The 22267-nt window shown below is 37.7% G+C and overlaps 1 protein-coding gene across 10 annotated transcripts in view; it reads right to left on the bottom strand.

Moving 5' to 3' along the window:
• nrxn1b (neurexin 1b) overlaps positions 1–22267 on the bottom strand; it is a 799620-nt gene extending 777353 nt beyond the window's left edge. For 3 of the 10 annotated variants that reach the window (XM_068212849.2, XM_073919584.1, XM_073919585.1), the window contains exons 1-7: positions 22155–22267; positions 14304–16085; positions 8146–8175; positions 5693–5994; positions 4376–4399; positions 3562–3723; positions 195–636 (exon numbers count right to left, since the gene is read on the bottom strand). In XM_068212849.2, coding sequence (XP_068068950.1) covers positions 195–636; positions 3562–3723; positions 4376–4399; positions 5693–5994; positions 8146–8175; positions 14304–15024 — 1681 coding nt within the window. In that variant the 5' untranslated portion in view covers positions 15025–16085; positions 22155–22267. Of the gene's footprint in view, positions 1–194; positions 637–3561; positions 3724–4375; positions 4400–5692; positions 5995–8145; positions 8176–14303; positions 16086–19139; positions 19369–22154 lie in introns of those variants that run through there. The other 7 variants (XM_009307018.4, XM_009307020.4, XM_009307021.4 and 4 more) reach the window with 4 other exon arrangements.

The following is a 22267-nucleotide window of genomic DNA, read 5'->3' as shown; positions in this document are numbered from 1 at the left end:
TCACCCATTGTCAGATTATTTTGCTTGTTTTAAAGAAAAACTCGCTTGATTTTGACTCATTATTGCTGAAAACAAGACTATTTATTTTGCTGGTCGAGAAAATGCTTCTTGATTTAAGAAGTTTTAGATATTTGGACTGGAAACAACACAAAAGATCACTTTTGCAATGTACACAAGCCTCAGCAGAATGTTACCTGATTTCCCGTCCCTCTGGAAGTCCACATGATACCACTCTCCATCATTGACTTTTTTGTTCAGCGCCAAAGTCTTGGTGGTCCCAGATCCCATATCCAGCAGCAGATACAGCAGACCGTCCAGCATTTCAATGGCAAAGAAGTCCACCTTCAGCGTGACAGGACTCTTGGCCTCTTTATTATGCTGCTTTGCTCTCCCGCAGCTGAACAGCAGGAGGCCGTTGGGTTCGGTGGTGCGGAAGTCGAAGGAAATGGAGCCGCTTTTCTTGGCGTTCCACTTTGGCAGCGTCAGGAAGGATTCTGGGGTCTCAAACGTGATGGCATCCAATGTGGCCACACTCTCACACTTAAATGCAACCACTCCGTGGATCTGCAGTTTTGGGTCTCCTTGATAGGCCAGTCTGGACAGCTCCAGCTCAGCGTCATTGTTTTTATATACAACCTGTAAACACACAATAATGTCATTTGAACACACTGCTTTCTTCTAAAAATTCTTAAATTAATAAGCATTTTCTAGACAAGTAATAAATATTACAAATAAAATAATAATAATAATAATAATAATAATAATAACAATAATAACAATAATAATAATAATAATAATAATAACAATAACAATAATAATAATGACAATAACAACAATAATAATAATAATAACCATAATAACAACAATATAACAATAACAACAACAATAATAATAATAACAACAATAATAATAAAAATAATAATAATAACATTAATGATAATAATAATAACAATACAATAACAATATAACAATGATAACAATAATAATAATAATAATAATAGTATTAATAACAACAACAACAACAATAATAATAATAACAATAATAATAAAAAAGTAATAACAATAACAATAACAATAATAATAATAATAATAATAATAATAACAATAACAATAATAAAAATAAGAATAATAACAACAATAATAATAATAATAGTAATAATAACAATAAAAATAATAACAACAATAATAATAATAATGATAATAACAATAATAACAACAACAACAACAACAACAATAATAATAATAATAATAATAATAATAATAATAATAATAATAATAATAATAGAAATAAAATGTTATTTGAACAAAAATAATTTGATTTAAACTGTATGCACTCCCTTATTTTGGCATTTTATTTTCTTCTTGCTTCTTGATTTAAGCATTTTTAGATACCTGGACTAGAAAAAATCTAAATATGAAAAGCATTTTTAGCAGTGTAAACAAACCGCCTAACCACTGTAACATATCGTCTTATTTTTCCCAATATTAAAAAGTCCTGTAGTGTTTTTGTCGAATCAGTGTGAAGCTAACAGGCCTAAAGTGACATCATAGCTCCTCCACACTGTTATATACAGTATTTGAAGTCAATCTTCCTGATTGAGATCACTCACATGAACGTAATCGTGCTCTTATTTAGGTTACAGTATCCAGGATAACATTAAAAGTCAAATCCTCTCTCCCCAGTGTAAACAAAGAGCATCAGCACTCTGTGAGATTGTTATACATGCGCACGTACAGTACATCCCGACACACAGCAGAACCTTTGTGCTGTCAGTAATGCTAATAATGTTGTCTATAATGTTCAGTTTCTTGCACAGAGCAATCGTTTCACTTCATAAGACCTCATTGTAGACCTCGACACGAGCAGAGAATACATTCAGCTGGTCAAATGCAATGATTATCTACAACAATGACCCTTGAATACCAACAAAAATTAAAATACATGCTGGAAAAAGTGGATTATTTAGCCGAAAAATTTAAATTTACTCACTATTTACTCTCTTTTTTTCATATTTTCTTCCTTTTTGCCAATGAACACAAAAGAAGATATTTTGAAAAATGTTGGATGCCATTAGCCATTGACTTTCATGGTCTTTTAATCTAGTTTCAAAGTATCTTCTTTTGTTTTCATCAGAGGATAGAAACTAAAAGATGTTTGGAACAAATGAATAGTCAATAAATGATGGCAGAATTGTCCTTTTTGTGTGAACTTACGCTTTAAGGTTAAGTGTAATACAGGGCTGCACAATATATCACATTTCATATCGCAATGTTTGCATCTGCAATAGTCCCATCGCAGGATCTGCAATCTCGAGATTATAGCTGACCAAGAGCCACAGTGGAAAACACTCATGATCTGTGGTGTCATTGTGAAGTTTAATCCTAAAGTTACTCAAATGTTTGTCGTTTGCGTGTGTTTTTAGGCCTATCAAGCCAGGAAAAACATTCAGGCACAAGAAATTATACTGCTTGTAACTTTAAAAAGGATTCATTGTAATTACACTCATATACAGTGAAGTCTATACAGTGTTAGTGGACATTTTTAATCTGTGTACCTGAATATTGCTAGACTCCCAAAAACTGCATAAAATACAATAAACCAGCAAAAATGCAAGTGAAATAAACAGATACACTCCTCTACAAAATCATCTTAATCAGTCTAAATGACTAGGTAGCTCCGCCCTAAATGACTGATAGCCCTGCCCCCTAAAGGACTGAACTCTCCGCCCTAAAGTACTGATAGCTTCGCCCCCCAAAGGACTGATAGCCTTGCCCTAAAGAACTGATAGGCCCGCCCAAATGACTGACAGTTCTGCCCTAAAAAAAGAGTGATAGCCCCACCTTAAATGACTGATTGCCCCACCCAAATAGACTGATAGCCCCGCCCCAAATGACTGACAGTCCCACTCTAAATCACTGATAACCACGCCTTAAATGACTGATAGCCCTGCCCTAAATGAACAATAGCCCCACTTTTAAACCCTGATAGCCCCACCCCAAATTACTGATAGCCCCACCCCAATAGACTGATAGCCCAACCCCATATGATTGATAGTCCCACTCTAAATCACTGATAACCATGCCCTAAATAACTGATAGCCCTGCCCAAAATGAACGATAGCCTCCTTCTTAAACACTAATAGTCCTGCCACAAGACTGATAACCACACCCTAAATGACTGACAGCCCTGCCCTAAAACACAGATAGTCCCACCCTAAATGACTTATAGCCACACCCTAAATGACTGGTAGCCCTGCCCAAAGATCCACATCCTAAATGACAGTTAGCTCCGCCCTAATTGACTTGTAGCTCTGCCTCAAATGAGTGATAGCCCCGCCCCAAGAGACTCATAGGTCCACCCTAAAGGTAGATAAAAATGTATTTAATTTTAACAAAAATGAAAGGTAGAGGGCATATTAATTTTTGCTAAATAATGACGTGACAGATATACTGCATATAACAAACACAACTATCTACAAATATGAGCACACTTCATTGTGATTCGATTGTGACTCTAAGCTCTACACAGCCTGCACTGATTTGGTGTGGCAGTTTCTTTACCTCCCTCAGACAGCCCATGAAGTTGTTGCTGACAGGAGATTCGGGCAGGTCGGCTGTGCTGGGACTCCCTCCGACATACAGAAAGTCATCAGAGCCGAGCATGGTGTACTCCTCCTGAGTGTATCCTGTGGTGGTCAGTATTCCGTCCACAGATATCGTAACCTGCAAAACAAACCACAGGAGGAGGAGGAGGAGAGCAGCTGGATACTTTCTGAACTCCTGATCCTTCAGTCTCTTTCATATGAATGCTGCATAATGATGATGCAATGGAAAGCACATCAGATCTGAAGCCCTACAGAATCATGCCAGTCTATTGGCTGAAGGTGATCATGACTTTGCAGTGCCACCGCCAAAATAATGGAATAAACTTTTCCATATTAGAGCGGCTCCCACTCTTCTGTTTATTACTTGAGTCCCCATATAGACATCTGATAAACGACAATATATGCAAATTACATGTGACAGGATGAAGTTGGACAGGACATCTTGTTCATTTCATCTCAAATCCATTGTGTTGGTGTATAGAGCCAAAAAATTTTGAATTGTGTCGATGTCCAAATATTTATGGACCTAACTGCATATATATACGACAAAATGACTATTTTATATAGACAGACAGATAATGGATGGATAGACAGACAGACAGACAGACAGACAGACAGACAGACAGACAGACAGACAGACAGACAGACAGACAGACAGACAGACAGACAGACAGATAGATAGATAGATAGATAGATAGATAGATAGATAGATAGATAGATATACTTTATAAACATACACAAAATAAGAGAAATAAACTGAATGATATTACCATAGCATATCCAACGCCTGAGTGCTGTGTGGAAAAGAAGAAAGCAAATTATAAACTGTGACTGAATATCATCTGTCATTCACAAAGTAAATGTATGATGATCACCAATGTGAATATTTAAAAGCTAAAGAAACACTTGGTTAGTATAAGGGCACATTCCCTCTGTGCTTTTAGTAATTGTGTTTATTCAGTACGTGATGCATTAGTGTGGGCATCTCAATGTCTAAAAACTGGTCCTATAGAGTGGATTATTGACCTGACTACTCTTTCAGCAGTGCTGGTTTTGAAAGTTTGATTTTTTTTATTTCTGGTATTTTAACCCTTGTGTGCTGTTGGGTTGTTTTTATCCACTCTGGGCTGATTTTAACACTAAATTTAAGCATAGATTTCACTGTGTTTTAGCAAATGTGATGATTTTTTGGTGACAGATTCTATTTTGACACATGTTTTGGGAAAATGCTTTGAACAAAACTCATCAACACACTGTTCAGGTTGACTCCCCTTTCACGAGTTCACACTCATATTTTTGACTGAATAGAATATGCGTATTTGGTGTGCTGTCCGGGGAGAGGGCTCTGAGCTCGTGAAGACACCCTAACTCATATTATTCCCCTTATCAGGATAGAGAGAGATAGGGTCCACAATGTCTAGCTCGGCTCCAGATTTAAATGGGTATCGGGTTTAATATTGTGGAGTTGGGGTGGTGGAGGGACGCTGAAGTCGAGAGAAACGGAATTATGTTGTGTTTGACTATTTATAGAGGTTTGCTCTTGAGCTGATTGGATAATAGAATGATTGTGTGTGATGATCTAGCCTCGTCAAAGACTGATCGTGCTCCTCCCGAAATGTGTTTATAAAACATCACTTGGTGATGTTGGTGCTGTTTTTGCTCCATTGACCTCCATTATAACCACATTTAATGATTGCAAAGCCATGACAGCATATAATCATGCATTCTTGATTGTTGGTAGCTTTCCCTGTAAGAAAGAGGGACAATTTAAATGTATTATCTTTCTATTCCTGTGGATATTCAGATGAATAACTCTTATTATAAAGGATATAACTGTTTAATAAACTGTTTTGCTAAAATGCACCAAAATATTTAGTCTACATCCACTGAGTAATGGACAAAACTATTCAAGAGTGGGTTTACTCATTTATGCTGAGCACTGTATTAGTAATATTGATTCTAGATTATTTATCGATACCATAATCAATACCATAAAAAGTGATTTTTGTGCAATGATGTCTATAATATTGGCATTTGTAGCAAAGTCTTGACTGAATAATTGCTGTTTACTTGTTTTTAGCAGTTACCTGACGCAAATTCCGCAACACTTTCACATCATGCCATTCGTTGTCGTTAAATTTCCCATTGACCGGCTCCACCAGAGCTTCAAACGCCCCCGAGCCCAAATTTATGACCAGCGACACCGCCCCGTTCTTCAGCGCCAGGTTGACATAATCTGCGATTTTGCCGGTGTGCAGCATGAGTCCGTTTCTCTGCAGAGTTCTGAAGGACAGTGTGATTTCATCGCTGCTGCTTTGGATGGGGTTCAGGGAAAGATCGTAGCAGAAGTATTCTGAACCTCTGAACGTGGCCACATATTCCTCCATTCCTAAAAACGATGAAGAAGAGATGGGGATGACACACATTTGACCCTAACCCAGAAATGCTGCTCTGCTGTCTGTATAATGCACAAGTGGATGCGAGTAGTGATGGGAAGTTCGGATCATTTCACTGACTCTGACTTCTGAGTCTCAATCATCGAGACGAGCAAATCTTCATTCATTGATTTTCTTTTCACTTAGTCCCTTTATTAATCTGGGGTCGCCACAGCAGAATGAACCCCCAACTTATTCAGCATACGTTTTACGCAGCAAATGCCCCTCCAGCTGCAACCCATCACTGGGAAACATCCTCACACTCTTGCATTCACACACATACACTAAAGACAAATTAGCTTACCCAGTTCCCCTATAGCGCATGTGTTTGGACTGTGGGGGAAACCGGAGCACCCGGAGGAAACCCACACCAACATGGGGAGAACATGCAAACTCCACGTGCTAATCACTAATCACTAAGTGAATCTTTTTTTGAGAAATTTCATTCAAATTTGCTAAAATAACATTATAATGGTTCAAGTTAAGGGCAGCATGGTGGCTCAGTGGTTAGCACCGTGGCCTCACAGCAAGAAGGTTGCTGGTTCGAGTCCCGACTGGGTCAGTTGGTGTTTCTCTGTGGAGTTTGCATGTTAATAGGATTAAGAACAAGTCTCCTCCATTTAGCCTCTTTACTTTCTCTTCACTTTACTTTACTCCTTTACTTTACTCCTTTACTTTGGTGGAGTGAGGAAATGGTGGAAACTCTCTCCACTGAACACATCCATTAGCCCACATATTTAATCTCCTTTGTTAAGAGCAAAGATTTGCCTCAAAACTGTTTCTAAATTCAGCTCTAATCTCCAGCAAAGGAATAAATAAACAATAATAATGAAGTGTGCTCAGAAAACTGAGTTATATCCAAACACACGTCCTGTTATTATGCCCCATATGCTGATGCAGACGTCTCCAAAACCCCACAGCTGGACACATCTACACTTGTGTTTATTAAACAACAAAAATATTCATTGATTGCTTACCTGGTGTTTTGTCTATGATTAGCTCAGCTCACCTCTTCTGACATGTCTTTAAATTTGAGTGGTTAGTTCTCATGACACAGACAGACCCATATAAGCTTAACCAATGAACACAGTAAGAGCAGAAGACCCCGGATTAGTTCACCTTTCGACTCTTCAGGTTTTTAAATCATTCGTTTATCAGAGAGCTCGAGAAATAAACAGATCTTTTTCCAGCTCTAAATGCACATGATTGGTCTTTCATGTGATGAACGAACGACTCAAACCTGAGCTCGAAAGAAGGAGCTAATCTTCTCAACCTTATGCACAAATGTGCGCATGCGTGAATGAACGAATCACTCCCTGAGACGACTCATCGTTCTCGAGTGACATAAAAGATTCGGTAAAAATAAATTAATTGTTCAAGAATGACCCATCACTAGGTATTGAGCACTAAACAACCAGAACAACATTCATGAAACATGAAATTCTCTAATTTTCATACTATCCATCCTAATCAGTGTGCGAAAATAGAATTAGTGTCTCAAAACATTCATTCATTCATTTTCTTGTCGGCTTAGTCCCTTTATTAATCCGGGGTCGCCACAGCAGAATGAACCACCAACTTATCCAGCAAGTTTTTACACAGCGGATGCCCTTCCAGCCGCAACCCATCTCTGGGAATCATTCACACACACACTCATACACTACAGACAATTTAGCCTACCCTATTCACCTGTACCGCATGTCTTTGGACTGTGGGGGAAACCGGAGCCGTCTCAAAACATAGTACGTTAAAATTAGAAATCCAAACGAAAGACGTGCCCTCCCGTGAGACCCAATAAAAAGGTCAAAATGAAGTGAGTTTTTCTTTAAAGCTGGCAAAATAATCTGCCAATGGCGTGAGAAAAATAATTGTATGTCAAAAGGAAAACAAGATTATTCTGCTTCCCCCAGTGTCAGATTTTTTGGCTTGCTTTAATCAAAAACTCTCTTCATTTTACCTCATTATTGTCTGGAAAATGCTTCTTGATTTAAGATCCAATGAAGTGCTCCAATGACCAGCACCAGGTCAACACTGGATTCATGAGGTAGCTCATGCACAATAAAAAGAGAAGTAATGCAGAGAGGGAAAAGAAACAGAGGCCATACCTCGATCCAGCATCATCAGGTGTGCCAGACCTGAAAGACAAACAAGAACAAGTGATTACGAAAACTGAAGCATCTAATCAACAATACTGCAGGAAGCAATCAATAATGGCTGCACAATATATCATGTTAAGAGTTCACACTCAGCTGATGACTGGTAATAAGCGTGTTTGGTATGCTGTGCCAGGAGAGAGCCTTAATAAGATTCTTAAGCCCTGGGCTCCCTCCCGTTAGCAGGGCGAGAGGGGAGTTTGAGCTCAGATAGATCTTAATGAACTCCCACAACTTATTTCTGAAGAATGACAGATATAGGGATGGCTCATGAGAGATTTACGACTGACTAAGAGCTCGACTATAATGCCAATGTGGTATGTTCAATTCACTAAGGTTGCGTGTTTTTTGGACTTTTGGAGGAAATCGGGGACCCTGGGGGATACCCACGCGAGCACGGGGAGAACAAGCAAACTCTAAACAGAAATGTTGACTGGTTCAGTAGGGACTTTAACCAGTGACATACTTGCTGTGAGGCAACAGTGCTAATCACTGGGCTCCAGTGTCGCCCAATCTAGAAAGAAGGAGGGGTAGGGGTGGGATTTCTTCCAGACGAAGATACTGAGATAAGAAACCCTGGTTATTAGTGAGTTAGGAATCATCTGATTGATGAATTCAGTGTTAGCTAATGCAGGACCAGCTGTGGTCAATCATAAGCACGTAATCCTCTCGAAAGTACTTTATACACAAACTTCACTTAATGAGCATCAATATCGGATTGTGATCGTTCGCAATAGTCACATCGGAGATTATGCAAATTTTGAAACAAGCTCCAAATCGAATAAAACATGAATAATTCAGATTTTAAAAGGAACTTTAATTTAAAATTACATTATGCCAGAGTTTCCCAAACCTGCCAAAAGTTTTATTGTGATAATATAAATTTGCATAATATATATATATATATATATATATATATATATATATTTATATATATATATATATATGCATGTAAATGACCATTAACTGACATGAGGAAACTGTGTAAATAGCAAATATTAACTTAATAAAATATTCATTACCTTAAAATCTCAGAGGACTTTAATATTTGAGGTCAAAGAAATTAAAAGTTTTCAAACATCTTAAAAACTGCAAAGAGATCCTCAGAGTCTTGAGGCAGTGTTTAACTCGCATAATTATCCATCCTAATCATACCATAACTGAAGCAGAGCTGCTTCTGTCCCCAATTCACAAGCATGAATAATTAATCAACAATAATTAGTCATTTGCATTTCATTTATATTCTATGCACAGTTAAATTATTACGGTAGGAAAGGAAAAATTGTTTGGGGGACATGGTGGCTCAGTAGTTAGCACTGTGACCTCCCAGCAAGATGGTCACTGGGTCAGTTGGCGTTTCTGTGTGGAGTTTGCATGTTCTCCCCGTGTTGGCGTGGGTTTCCCCCGGGTGCTCCGGTTTCCCCCACAGTCCAAACACATGCGCTATAGGGGAACTGATCAACTAAACTGTCCGTAGTGTATGAGTGTGTGCAGGCGTATGGGTGTTTCCCAGTGCTGGGTTGCAGCTGGAAGGGCATCCGCTGTGTAAAACATATGCTGGAATAGTTGGCGGTTCATTCCGCTGTGGCGAACCCTGATAAATAAGGGACTAAGCCGAAAAGAAAATTTATGAATGAGAATTGTTTATCACGTAATCCATAGAAAGAAACCTTCATCTGATTAAAAGCATTTTAAAACATGATATAATACAATTACAAGTGCATTATTTTTGGAACCTGTTTATGTAATCCAGATTACATCTAATTAACTGCGACCCAGAACTGCACAATTTGAACAATACAGGACTGGCATTAATAATCACACGCAGATGGTGGGTAATAATGTTCGCTAATTAACTGAATTACAATCCCTTATGCATTTATATAAATTATAGAGTGAGATTTATGTCATTTAGATATAAAACCGATGCATGCTTTTGTGTTTAAGAGCATATTTAAATCCATATACTATATCAGGAGGGTCTTTCAGATGCATTTATTTTAATTAATGCAACACACATGCATTCATTGATGCATAACAAACAAAACCCCTCATCCCCTGTAGGATCATACTCTGACAAATGTTGCTGAAAGGCTAAATTAGGAAAAACAATTGTTATTTGTTATCATTAATTATTACATTAGCTGAAAATGAAAAGCATTCTGTTGGGATGCATGAAAAAAACAGCTGGAAAATGTGTTAATTCTGCGTACTTCACATATAAAAGCTAGGAAATATCTATAAATGATGCATGAATTTCATCTGAAAGAGAGATGTTGAGTAAAGCTCGTCCATAATGTGATTTCCGATATCCAGAATTACAACAGAGCAGTGCATCAAAGTAATTATTTTAGCAAAGCAAAGAGATTTGTGTGTGTGAGACGGAGACACAGTGGCAAATCCCATAATCCTCTGATCAAAGTAATGAAAAAAGCCTTGAAATCATTTAATGGAGAGTCGGAATTTCAAATAATAAGCTGCATTGTTAGAAAATATACCAGACGCGGCAGTGAGACGCAGTCGAGTTCATCGCCTCATTGATTTATGGAGGAAGATGCGGTTATTGATCTGACTATTGATTGTGTGTTCTCAACTCTTGTTGATGGGAGATCTATACTGCCTCTTTGCACAAGATGTAAATGCGTCTGTGAAGTCTCTAGAGTGTATGTGAAGTTTCAGCTAAAAATAGCTCATAGATGATGTTCTCCAGCTCTCTGAAACTGACCCTTTCAGGCTTTGATCTTAACTGTGGTGTTTTAATGCCCGTCGCTTTAAATGCAAATTAGATTTTAGCGGAGCTACAGATGCCTGTGTGTCAGATGTAAACACCAGTGTGTGTGTTGTCAGTGCTGGTCAGGTGTGCTTCAGTGTGAGTGTGTGCTTGCAGCTTCTGTCAGTCTATGTGGCTCCTGTCGCTGTTCATCTACAACTCCACGTCTATAATCCTCTTAGTCTATGCTGACATTATCTTCAGCAGCTCAAACACTCTAACGGATAGACGGCTGCTTCTCACTCAGAACTGACCCTACCATGATATGGGAGTTTTGACCATATTTGGAAGGGTCATGAATATTAATGAGCTCTGCTCTGCCACTTTGCAGCTCATGCCAGTGCCATATATCCTGCAAGATGTATCTTCTGCCAGTTCAACATGTGACATTTGCCCCGTATGTTTTGTAATGAGGCAGCAAATACATGTAGACAGCTGAATATAAGCGTTCAATAGAATTTATACACTTCAATTTATGCATGTTGTCATATCACTCAGCTCTTTCTGTTTTTTTTTTATTGTTGAGTGAAAAGGTGCCAATAAACGTCAGAAACTCATCGCTTTTTGCAAAAGCTGATGATAATACCTGCCTGTGTTTTCATATACGTTAAAGCTCCGAATACGACAGTCCCTTTTTTCAGGTATAATTATAATTTAGCCTGTATTTCATCCACAACTCAGGAGCAAAATAGGTTACTCTGATGGCATTAAGACATATCTAGCTCACTCGTTCCAGCTAAAATAAACCTCTCCACCACTTTAGTTGAAAATATCATTAACAAGGATGCTCTGTGTGCATGTGTGTGTATGTGTGTGTCAGGCATTGAGACGAGCTGCAGAGTGAAAACAGCATGAGTCTCTCTAATCTGTGAACACACTAAACGATGATCTGCTCAGTGTTTAATAGCACTATTATCAGCACGTTGCAAACACTGTTTAGTGAAAGCTGCTGGTCAGTGACCTCTAAACACACACACACACACACACACAGGTATTACGAATGCTCTAAAACTCACAGCATCTACATTATAACTGTTGCTGATGAATCCAAAGCTTTAGTTATTCTAGAGTCCAAAATATAATCAATATCAATATCTGAAACCTTGATACTGTACTTTATGCAAAAAACAAATTCTTCTTCAATAAAGTCTTGTTTTCCAGTACAAATGTTTATTTTTTTATTAAAAATTATTAAATAAACACACTGTACATTTACTTCAGAAGCAAGAGTGTGCATTTTTGTTAGAGTTCATGCTTAAAACATGTTTCTGCCGACGGGGGTCTGAATAATACGTCAAAAAAGTGTTGCTTTTGACACAAAACTACATTTCTCTGGCAGATATTTGCTTAGTTTATCAGGAATTAATGGTTATATTCTCTTTTGTTTCTCATTAGATGAAAACAGCACTTGGTTTACTAATGTTTTGTGTGTTATTCCAGTTTGTGCATGGATCTTATTCACATCTTTGGATGGAAACACAGCTAATGTCAAGCAAAAGTGTGTCTTTTTGTTAGAGTTTATACTTGTTTCTGCCGATAGGGTTGTGAATAATATGTCCAAAATATTAGATTTTTACACAAAAGTTCATTTTTCTGGCTCAAATTTGCTCCATAAATCAGGAAGTGATGATTATGTTCTCTTCTGTTTCTCATTGGATGGAAACGCTGCTTTATTGACAAGTTTTATGCGATATTTCAGTTTGTGCATGAATCTAATTCACATGTTTGGATGGAAACACAGCTAATATCAAGCAGAAGTGTGTAATTTTGTTAGAGTTCATGCTTAAAGCAACTTTCTGTCAGTGAGGGTCTGAATAATATGTCAAAAAATAGCTGATTTTGATTTTTAAAAAACTAAATTTTTCTGACGGATATTTCCACTGTTTATCAGGAACTGATGATTTTCTTCTCTTTTGTTTCTCATTGGATGGAAACGCTGCTTTATTCACTAATGTTTTATGCAATATTCCAGTTATTATATTACAGCATTATTCAAATTCACATATTTGGGTAGAAACACAGCTAATGTGAAGCAAAAGTGTGTCTTTTAGTTAGAGTTTATACCTTGAACACGTTTCTGCCGATAGGGGTCTGAATAATGTGTCTAAAACAGTTTTTTTTGACACAAAACTACATTTTTCTGGCTAATATTTCCTCCAGTACAGGGGTGCCCAAACTCTGTCCTGGAGGGCCGGTGTCCCGCATTGTTTAGCTCCAACTTCCTTTAACACACCTGCCTGGAAGTTTTTATATACCTAGAATGAGCTTGATTAGCTGGTTCATGTGTGTTTAATTGCAATTGGAAGTAAAATATGCAAGACACTGGCCCTCCAGGACATAGTTTGGGCACCCCTGCTCTAGTACATCAGGAAGGGATGATTTTCTTCTCTATTGTTTCTCACTGCTTTATTCACTAATGTATAATGCAATATTCCAGCTTGTGCATGAATCTAAATTCACATCTTTGCATAGAAACACAACTATTGATAGTAAGTTCCTTGAGAGCTAGTCAAGTGTAGGCCTGTAGCAATATCTATTTTTGTTGTAGGATATATTGCACCAAAACATATTGCGATACAGATTATTATTGTCATTTTAAGACCATCTCACTCATTATATAATGCCAGAATGACAATATAATATCATTAATGCAAGTGCACTCTTCGTATTTCATTCTTAATAATATTTCATTTAATTACTGTCACTTTAACAATTTAATAAGTCAGAGTGTGAAAATGCATATCCTGAATAAATAATAAATGTTAACAAAAAGTGCAACATAGAGTAATAGAGGCTGCGATATCTGCCACCAGATCTATTTTCAGCCATTAAGCACTCACATGAGAATATACTATAGTAATTTATAGTCAATACTACAGTGTTTTAACCCATACTGACACTGACACCTCCAATAGAGATAGAGATGTTGCACAATCAGCTCAAATGTTGCTGGAACTGATTTTATGTATGGGCGATATATATTGCATCACCTAAAGCAGGGGTGTCCAAACTCGGTTCTGGAGGGCCGGTGTCCTGCATAGTGGTTCCAACTTTCTTCAACACATTAGCCTGGAAGTTTCTTGCATACCTAGAAAGAGCTTGATTAGCCGGTTCAAGTGTGTTTAATTGGGGTTGGAACTAAAATATGCAGGACACCGGCCCTCAAAGATTGAGTTTGGACACCCCTGACCTAAAATGACTGAGCTCATGTGTTCTGCGATAAGTCAGTACACTGTTCATTATGACAGGCCTAGTCAAGTGGTTCTAAACTTCTATGAGTTTCATTCTTCTGTTGAACACAAAACAAGACACACACTGACTGTATAACTTTATATCTTACCTTCACTGCAGTCTTTTCCCTGGTAGCCGGTTTGAGAGCAGTCGCATGTCGGTTTATCCTCAACAACACTACACACTCCTCCATTCAAGCACGTGTTCTCTGAGCCGCAGAGGTCTTCGTGGACTCCAGCGCTGCTAATTATCGCAGGCTCAGAATCGTTGACTTTCACATCCATTATCCAGCCCGTAAACGAAGTGTGATCTTTCACAGTCTTGGACGTCAGCTGTAAAGACACCGACCTCAGCTCTGAGGGAATCCCTCCTAAAAATAAGTGGCTGAAAACCGTCATGTCTCGCCTTTGGGATTTAACCTCCTCCCACTTTACCTCGTCGTCCACGATGAGTGTGGTGTTTCTGAAGTTCCTCATAATCGAGACCGAATGCCATCGGTTGTCATTGATGGCGACGTCAGAAAGCACGCATGTGGACTCGGCACAGAAAATAGAAAAGCACAATCTGAGTTTCCCAACGTGCACGTGCAGCTCGAGGAAATCGCAGAAGCCTTCGTCATCAAAGTACACCAGGAGGCCATTCAGATGTGTGGTTTTCACACTGAAGCTCATTTCGCTCTCGCAGCAAGCGTTCCACATCGGAAACGCAACCCATTGTTCGTCGGATCCTGTAAACCTGAGACTAGATCCAGCGTTCGCTTTACATACAATTAGTCCGATAAAAAGCAGATGAGCACCCAAGTGAAGAATCATCATGAAGATGTTTGGCATGTTTATAATAATAATAATCTATAGGAAATCTCCAAATTATGCATGCCAAAGTAGGTTTAAGGTGGCACCAGATGTTATTGTTGCAATTAATTGCAGATTGGTAGACGGTATCATCACAATATTGGGCTAAACTGCAAAAAAGGTTATTTTAAAAGGTATAATAACGAAACAATACCTAGTGTATTGCTTTACTGTATATAAAAAAAGAGCGTTTAACTAAATTAAATGGATAAAGTACAATAGTTAACACTTTACAATCAATTTTCCTTAGTAAATTAATAAAAAACCCAGATTTATTACAGTTACTAAGTTATTCTTAGCTTAAACTATATTAACTACATCGAATAAAATGATTATGACTTGTAATCAGATTATGACTATGATTTTAATGTGTTATCAATTACAAATCAGAGTATGACTACAATTTTAACACAATATTAGGCATTAACTAAGAATTAACATCAGCTAAGATTAGTAAATACTTTGGTGGATTAATGCAATTAACTAATGTTCCCTATTAGAGTCTTATTGTACAGTGCTAATGTCCAATAATATTATAAACAATCATATCATTTTCAGCCAATATTCCTAATTAACATGTGAAATTATTGATGTTTGAACAATTAAGAAATTAATTAACCAATTAAGCATAATCAAGCATTTGGTTCTGTTGTGAATGTTATGATTAAATATACTTAAAAATCCCTCTAAAATACTTTAAATAACTAATAATTCACTGTATTTTGAAGTGAGCATGATATCAATATTGTGCATGTTTATATTAATAATATATTTTGAATTATTATATATATGTCACCATATTTCTACACCAAACTGCCGGGACGTTTCTACATGCATAGACACCAATCTGCATCTATCTTCACGTCATCCACCTTCTCTGTGTGTTTTTCCGATGCACAATCCAGTGTGTCTCCAGTGTTCAGTGTAATCCATCTCTGTGCAGACGCGCGAGTTATTACTAATTATTGTAAATCGTAGGGTTAAATCCTCCGTCATCTGACGCAGGGAACAGACGTCATCTCAGCACAGGTCTATAGACACTGCAGATACAAAGATAAACAAACAGAAAAACATTTCGGCTGGCGGTTTCCCTGACATCTCAAGAAAATTATGCATTATGTGTTTACAGTAACGGTTCCCAGAAACACAGAGCTTCTGGACGTCTCTCTATCTGACTCATCTGTTTCAGGGCTCCGAGCCTCTGCTAATGAGCTGATGAGTTCAATATTGTGTTAGACACCAGAAAATGTGTGGCTGATGATGGCGTGCCTCCAGGAACAGGGAAACACTGTGTGTTTTGAGTCCTAGCAGACTGTTTTATCATTGTTTGGATTATTTTCTGAGCTTTACAGTTGTGAAGTTACGCTCAGAAAATGCTAGGTTGGGCAACACAATGGCTCAGTGGTTAGCACTGTGGCCTCACAGCAAGAAGGTAGCTGGTTCGAGTCGCGGCTGGGTAAGTTGGCGTTTCTGTGTGGAGTTTGCATATTCTCCCCATGTTGGCGTGGGTTTCCTCCGGGTGCTCCAGTTTCCCCCACAGTCCAAAAGCATGCGCTATAGGGGAACTGATGAGCTAAATTGGCTGTAGTGTTTCCCCATTACTGGGTTGCAGCTGGTAGGGCATGCTCTGCGTAAAACATATGCTGTATAAGTTGGTGGTTCATTGCACTGTGGTGACCTCTGATGACTAAGCTGAAGGAAAATGAATGAATGGAAATGCTAGGTTGTTGTTGTAACCAATTGTTGGGTCAAACGTGGGCAAACCCAACCATTGGGTTATAAAGTGTAATTTAACTTTAAGTGAAAAATTACTTCATTTTGTCTATATTTGACCCAAGGTTGGGTTACTAAACTGAGCCTTTTTTTTATTTTCAAAGATGTATTTTTAGGTCAACAGAATCAACCAAAAGAAATAAGAAGCATGCTATTAGTATACATTTGGACAAAAATTAGACAGCATCTGCCCTCAATTAAAACATTTCTGGTTCAGTGTTTTTGACACACTCACTAAATCTATTAACATAAATCTAGACCCTAACCCCTTGACAGCGCTTTTTGGTATTTCAGAGAGAGTTGACCTGACTGTTGCATCTCAACAAGTTATTGCCTTTTCTACTCTTCTAGCTAGACGAGCCATTCTTATCAAATGGAAACAGGTGATTCCTCCATCACATGACATGTGGATCCGAGAAATTTTTAGTTATATAAAACTTGAAAAATTACGCGGTTTACTTGCAGGATCTCTCAAATCTTTTTACAAGACCTGGAACCCTGTTTTAGACTATATCAAAGTCTTACCTTGTTTAGTTGATATCAGATCTAATAAACAGTAATTAATTGAAAAGAGGAAATATTGACTCCTTAATGTGAACTTTTAATTACTATTTTTTCAATTGTTATTATTATAATTTTATTTATTTTATTTTTATTTTTTTGCTTTTATCGTAAACTTGCTCATTTATTATTATACTGTTTAACAATTTCTTTTAATTCTTGTATTTTATTTTTAATTTATTATTATTTCTTTCATACATTTGAATTTATTTTATTTTAAGGGGAAAGTGGGAAAATAAGAAAAATAAGACACTCTGTAATTTTTCCCTTGTTGTATTGTATACTATGATGTATTGTCTTGTTAATCTCAATAAAAAAATAAAAATAAAATAAAAATTAGACAGCATGATTTCAGTGTAGGCCTGTCTCGATAAGGAATGTTTGTTGTATGATAAATCGTCACAGAAATTGCTGTGATAAGATATATTATTGTCATTTCGAGTATATTGAAATACTTATCATTCTTAGGGTTATTTAGATTAGATTTGATGTTAAAAAGGTAAATGTCCTATTTTATACACTTTTAAATATCCTAATAGGTAAATGTCCAATCATAAAATTTAACAGTTGTGAGGTAGAATGTAAAAGTAATTGTAAAATGGCTGGACTGGATGACTAAATTAAATTGCTATTATTTATTTGTATATCAAATTGTTTGTACTTTTGATAATATGTTTTCGATTGTGGGAAGTGCTTCAGGTGGAGTGTGCTGCTTGTTTGTTTGTTATGATGTGTTTGTTTTCTAAACTTTTTAGGGGCCTCCTCGAAAATTAGATGATTCATCAGTCCTATTTAATAAATAAATTCAAATTTTAAACAAGTAGTTTGAACAAGCAGCAACATTCTTTGTTTTTGAGTTTATTGTTACGTGTTAAGTTTACTAGATTTAAAAACATATGCCAGTGTAGTCCTGTGAAATAGTACAGTTAGTACAGTACGCCTAAATGTCAAGTCATCTATATTTAAATAGCACTTTATACAATGTAGATTGTGTCAAAGCCTCTTTACATGAATGAAAGGGATGGATTAAAAGTCCTAACAATATTTCAAAACATTGCAATCTACACGCATTAATATACAAAGCATATTGAAGTTTATTATAAGTGAACTTACTAAAATTAACTTGAAATTCTACATATGTTTAGGGAAGACAAGTTATCATGTGTCTTTTGGCCATTTGTTTTCTGTACAGAAATATAGTCAATATATAGTAAATTTCTGTATAGTAAATGTTTTAAAGGATTGAATGCATGTAGTTATACAGCAACCCGTACATAAACATCCCTAATCTTAGTAAACGTGTGACAAAAGTCAACACATTTTATAAATAAGGATATTTCTGAATGAAGTGTGATAATATATTCAGCATCAGCGTCCATCAAGATGAATCATGCCTCGAAATAGAGCCTTAATATGGATATATATTCAGTAATATAGACACAGGTTACAGAATAACGTGATCCAGAGTTCTGATCACACGTCACTGCGTTTGATTTCATTCATGGCGTAAACAAACATCCTCACACACTTCATAAAGCACAAATACAGCTCGTGTGTTCGCCTCCTGATGGCTTCCATACACTAATAATCATAAACAGATGTGCAGTGTTCTGCTGTGTATGTGATGAATGAGGTGATCCGCCCCAGACTCAGCACAACTCCCACATGAGCTCATATTAAACAACATTTCCAAGACAGTCATGTCGTGTCATTAATCTTTTAAAGCACGTACACCATCAAACAGCATTAACGGAGCTCACCTGAATTCATTCAGAAACCGAAAGCGGCCAGAAAACGGATTTGATGACGACCGAATAAGCGCGGATCCTGTCAGTAATATTAAGCGGCTCTATCTGCAGAAAACAGGCTGCTAGTACACACAGATCGCACACTGATGATCATTAGAGAAGAATTATTTACCCTTTGCGTCGCGACTCCGGTCGGCTGGTGAAGAAGTTAGTTATTGAGGGAGAGTCGTGAACGCGCAGCGGTTGGAGCGGGTCACGTGATGTGAATCTGGCGGGAGGCGCAGCCCGCGCTTTGCAGCACCTTGGACAGCGCGCTGCTACCCAAATCAGCCATATCATTCATCCAAACACTGCTTTATCGGCTTATTTATTTAGTCAGACGTTTGTTTTGTCTCATTGTGCGATACTTAGGATCAGGAAGCCACTTTAAAAGGCAGTTTTAAAGTACACATGACAGCAAAACTAAGCATATTGATTCTGTTAGCTCACATTGCTAGTTTTGTGGCGAACAATTCATCTGTGCATGTCATTAAGAACAAAACAATAGTTTGCCCTCGTAATCTGAAACTGCACTTCCTGTTTGTTTTCAGTTCAATTCTCAGATTGTCTGTCTGAGGTATTGGGCGTGGCTAACATCACAACCACGCCCCTCCAACTGTCAACACAGAAATGGAGAGGAGGAGGAGTCTGTTAAATTGTTATAATTCCCCCCACCAGGGCTGCGTCCAAAACCGCCTACTACTCAGTAGGTAATGCATTTGAATTTAAACGTACTACTCGCCCGTAGTTCTATACAGTATGAATGTGAGCAGTATGAATGGAATTCGAACGTACTACGTCCGCCATTTTGTCAAGGTCACGTGACCTACCTGCGTAAGTTTCGTCGCCTCACTCCCATTTACAAATTCTCTAGCGGGGCATCATGGGATAGCACAGCGTGCATGTTATGCGCACTTCAGCATCTCGCCGGACGTAGTAAGTCATTCGGGTACTTCTCGCATACTGATCTTCCATTTCTATGAATTCGGACATACTACTCAGCTCGCATACTGATTTTAGCGTACCATATAGTATGGAAGTATGCGGTTTTGGATGCAGCCCAGATCTTTCTGAATGACACGCCTACTTTACTACATCCAATCAGCACACAGTAGAAAAACAAGCCACGCCCATTTTCCCTCATTTAAATTTCCGTTTTACTAGGAACTGTCTCACGATGAAAAAAATGGCCGCAATTTCCAGTTCATGCAGACTTTAAAGTAAATGTCAAATCTAAATTTATTATGTTAATTTTGCGACATTACATTGTTATTCACATAAGTGCTGTATGTAAGCTCTTCTAAAGCACAGAAATACCATAATATGTTTGCAGATACGTCAGAAACATGCTAAATAAACATTCTTGTTTACATGAAAAACAATGCTAAAGTCATATATTCTGCTTTGAACATGTGTGTTCAGTGTAGGGACATCTTTGTTTTGATTTCTATAACCAGCCCACTGCCATTTTACCCAATATATCAGCACTCGGGGTTGCCAGATGGTGGAAAACAGTGTAATTCAATTAAGGCTTGAGACCTCCGGAGGACAGCAGCAATGACTCAGTTATTAAAATCCACATGAGATGGTTTTTATTTAGCAAGTAATCTAAATATTACAAACGTAAACATTAGCTGAGCAGGTTACATTGTAACAACACGCAATAACATGTATATGTGTGTGTCAGATAGTCACCGGCCATTTTATTAGGTACACCTGTCAGACTGTTTGATAACACAAATTTCCAATCAGTTAATCACATGGCAGCAGCTCGATGCATTTTGGCATGTAGACATGGTCAAAGCGATCTTCTGCAGTTCAAAGCGAGCATCAGAATGGGGAAGAAAGGGGATTTAAGAGACTTTGAACGTGGCATGGTTGTTGCTACCAGACGGGCTGCTCTGAGTATTTCAGAAACTGCTGAGCTACTGGGATTTTCACGCACAACCATCTCTAGGGTTTACAGAAAATAATCGGGTCAGAATTTGGCCTCAACAACATGAAAGCATGGATCATCCTGCCTTGTATCAGCGGTTCAGGCTGGTGGTGGTGGTGTAATGGTGTGGGGGAGATTTTCTTTGGGTCCATTAGTACCAATTGAGCATCAACGCCACAGCCTACCTGAGTATTGCTGCTGACCATGTCCATCCCTTTATGAGCACAGTGTCTCCATCTTCTGATGGCTACTTCCAGCAGGATAACGCAGCATGTCATAAAGCTCAATCATCTCAGACTGGTTTCTTGAACATGACGATGAGTTCACTGTACTCAAATGGCCTCCACAGTCACCAGAACTCAATCCAATAGAGCAGCTTTGGGATGTGGTGGAACGGGAGATTGGCATCATGGATGTGCAGCCGACAAATCTGCAGCAACTGTGTGACGCTATCATGACAATATGGAGCAAAATCTCTGAGGAATATTTCCAGCAGCTTGTTGAATCTCTGCCATGAAGGATGAAAGCAGTTCTGAGGGGGTCCAACCCGGTAGTAGTAAGGTGTACCTAATAAAGTGGCCGGTGAGTGTATATGTTGCATATATGACCTCTCTCTTATATATGAAAAATCTAAATATGAACTTGTATGTCATACAGTATATGTAATATATATATATATATATATATATATATATATATATATATATATATATATATATATATATATATATATATATATATATATATATATATATATATATATATCCCTGTACCAGTTTGATATGTGTACACTGAACTGCAGTGAATGATCATTTCTGCTGTAATGAGCTCAGGATCACTTCACTGATCACTCGAGCTGAAACGCACATCTGTTTGACATTTCATATCGTTGCTCCGTCTGTTGCTATGGTTATCAGTAAATGCAGTTTTGCGGGCTGATCCTGAATAGTACAGATCATTTCCCTAACAGCTTCACAGTAATAAACACAAGAGCAGAATCAGTGATGGAAACGTATGAGGAATTCTTCACCCAAATATTAACATTTACTTACCCACATGTACTTACTTAGTTGACTTGATTTCTTCAGTGCTACATTAAAGAAGATTTTCAGCTGAATCTGTGGTCCTTGCTGATTTGATTTATATAATGCATGTCGGTGGTCAC

This window comes from Danio rerio, chromosome 13, assembly GCF_049306965.1.
Source record: "Danio rerio strain Tuebingen ecotype United States chromosome 13, GRCz12tu, whole genome shotgun sequence".
Classification (NCBI taxonomy): domain Eukaryota; kingdom Metazoa; phylum Chordata; class Actinopteri; order Cypriniformes; family Danionidae; genus Danio; species Danio rerio.
This window is presented reverse-complemented; position numbering and strand designations above follow the sequence as displayed.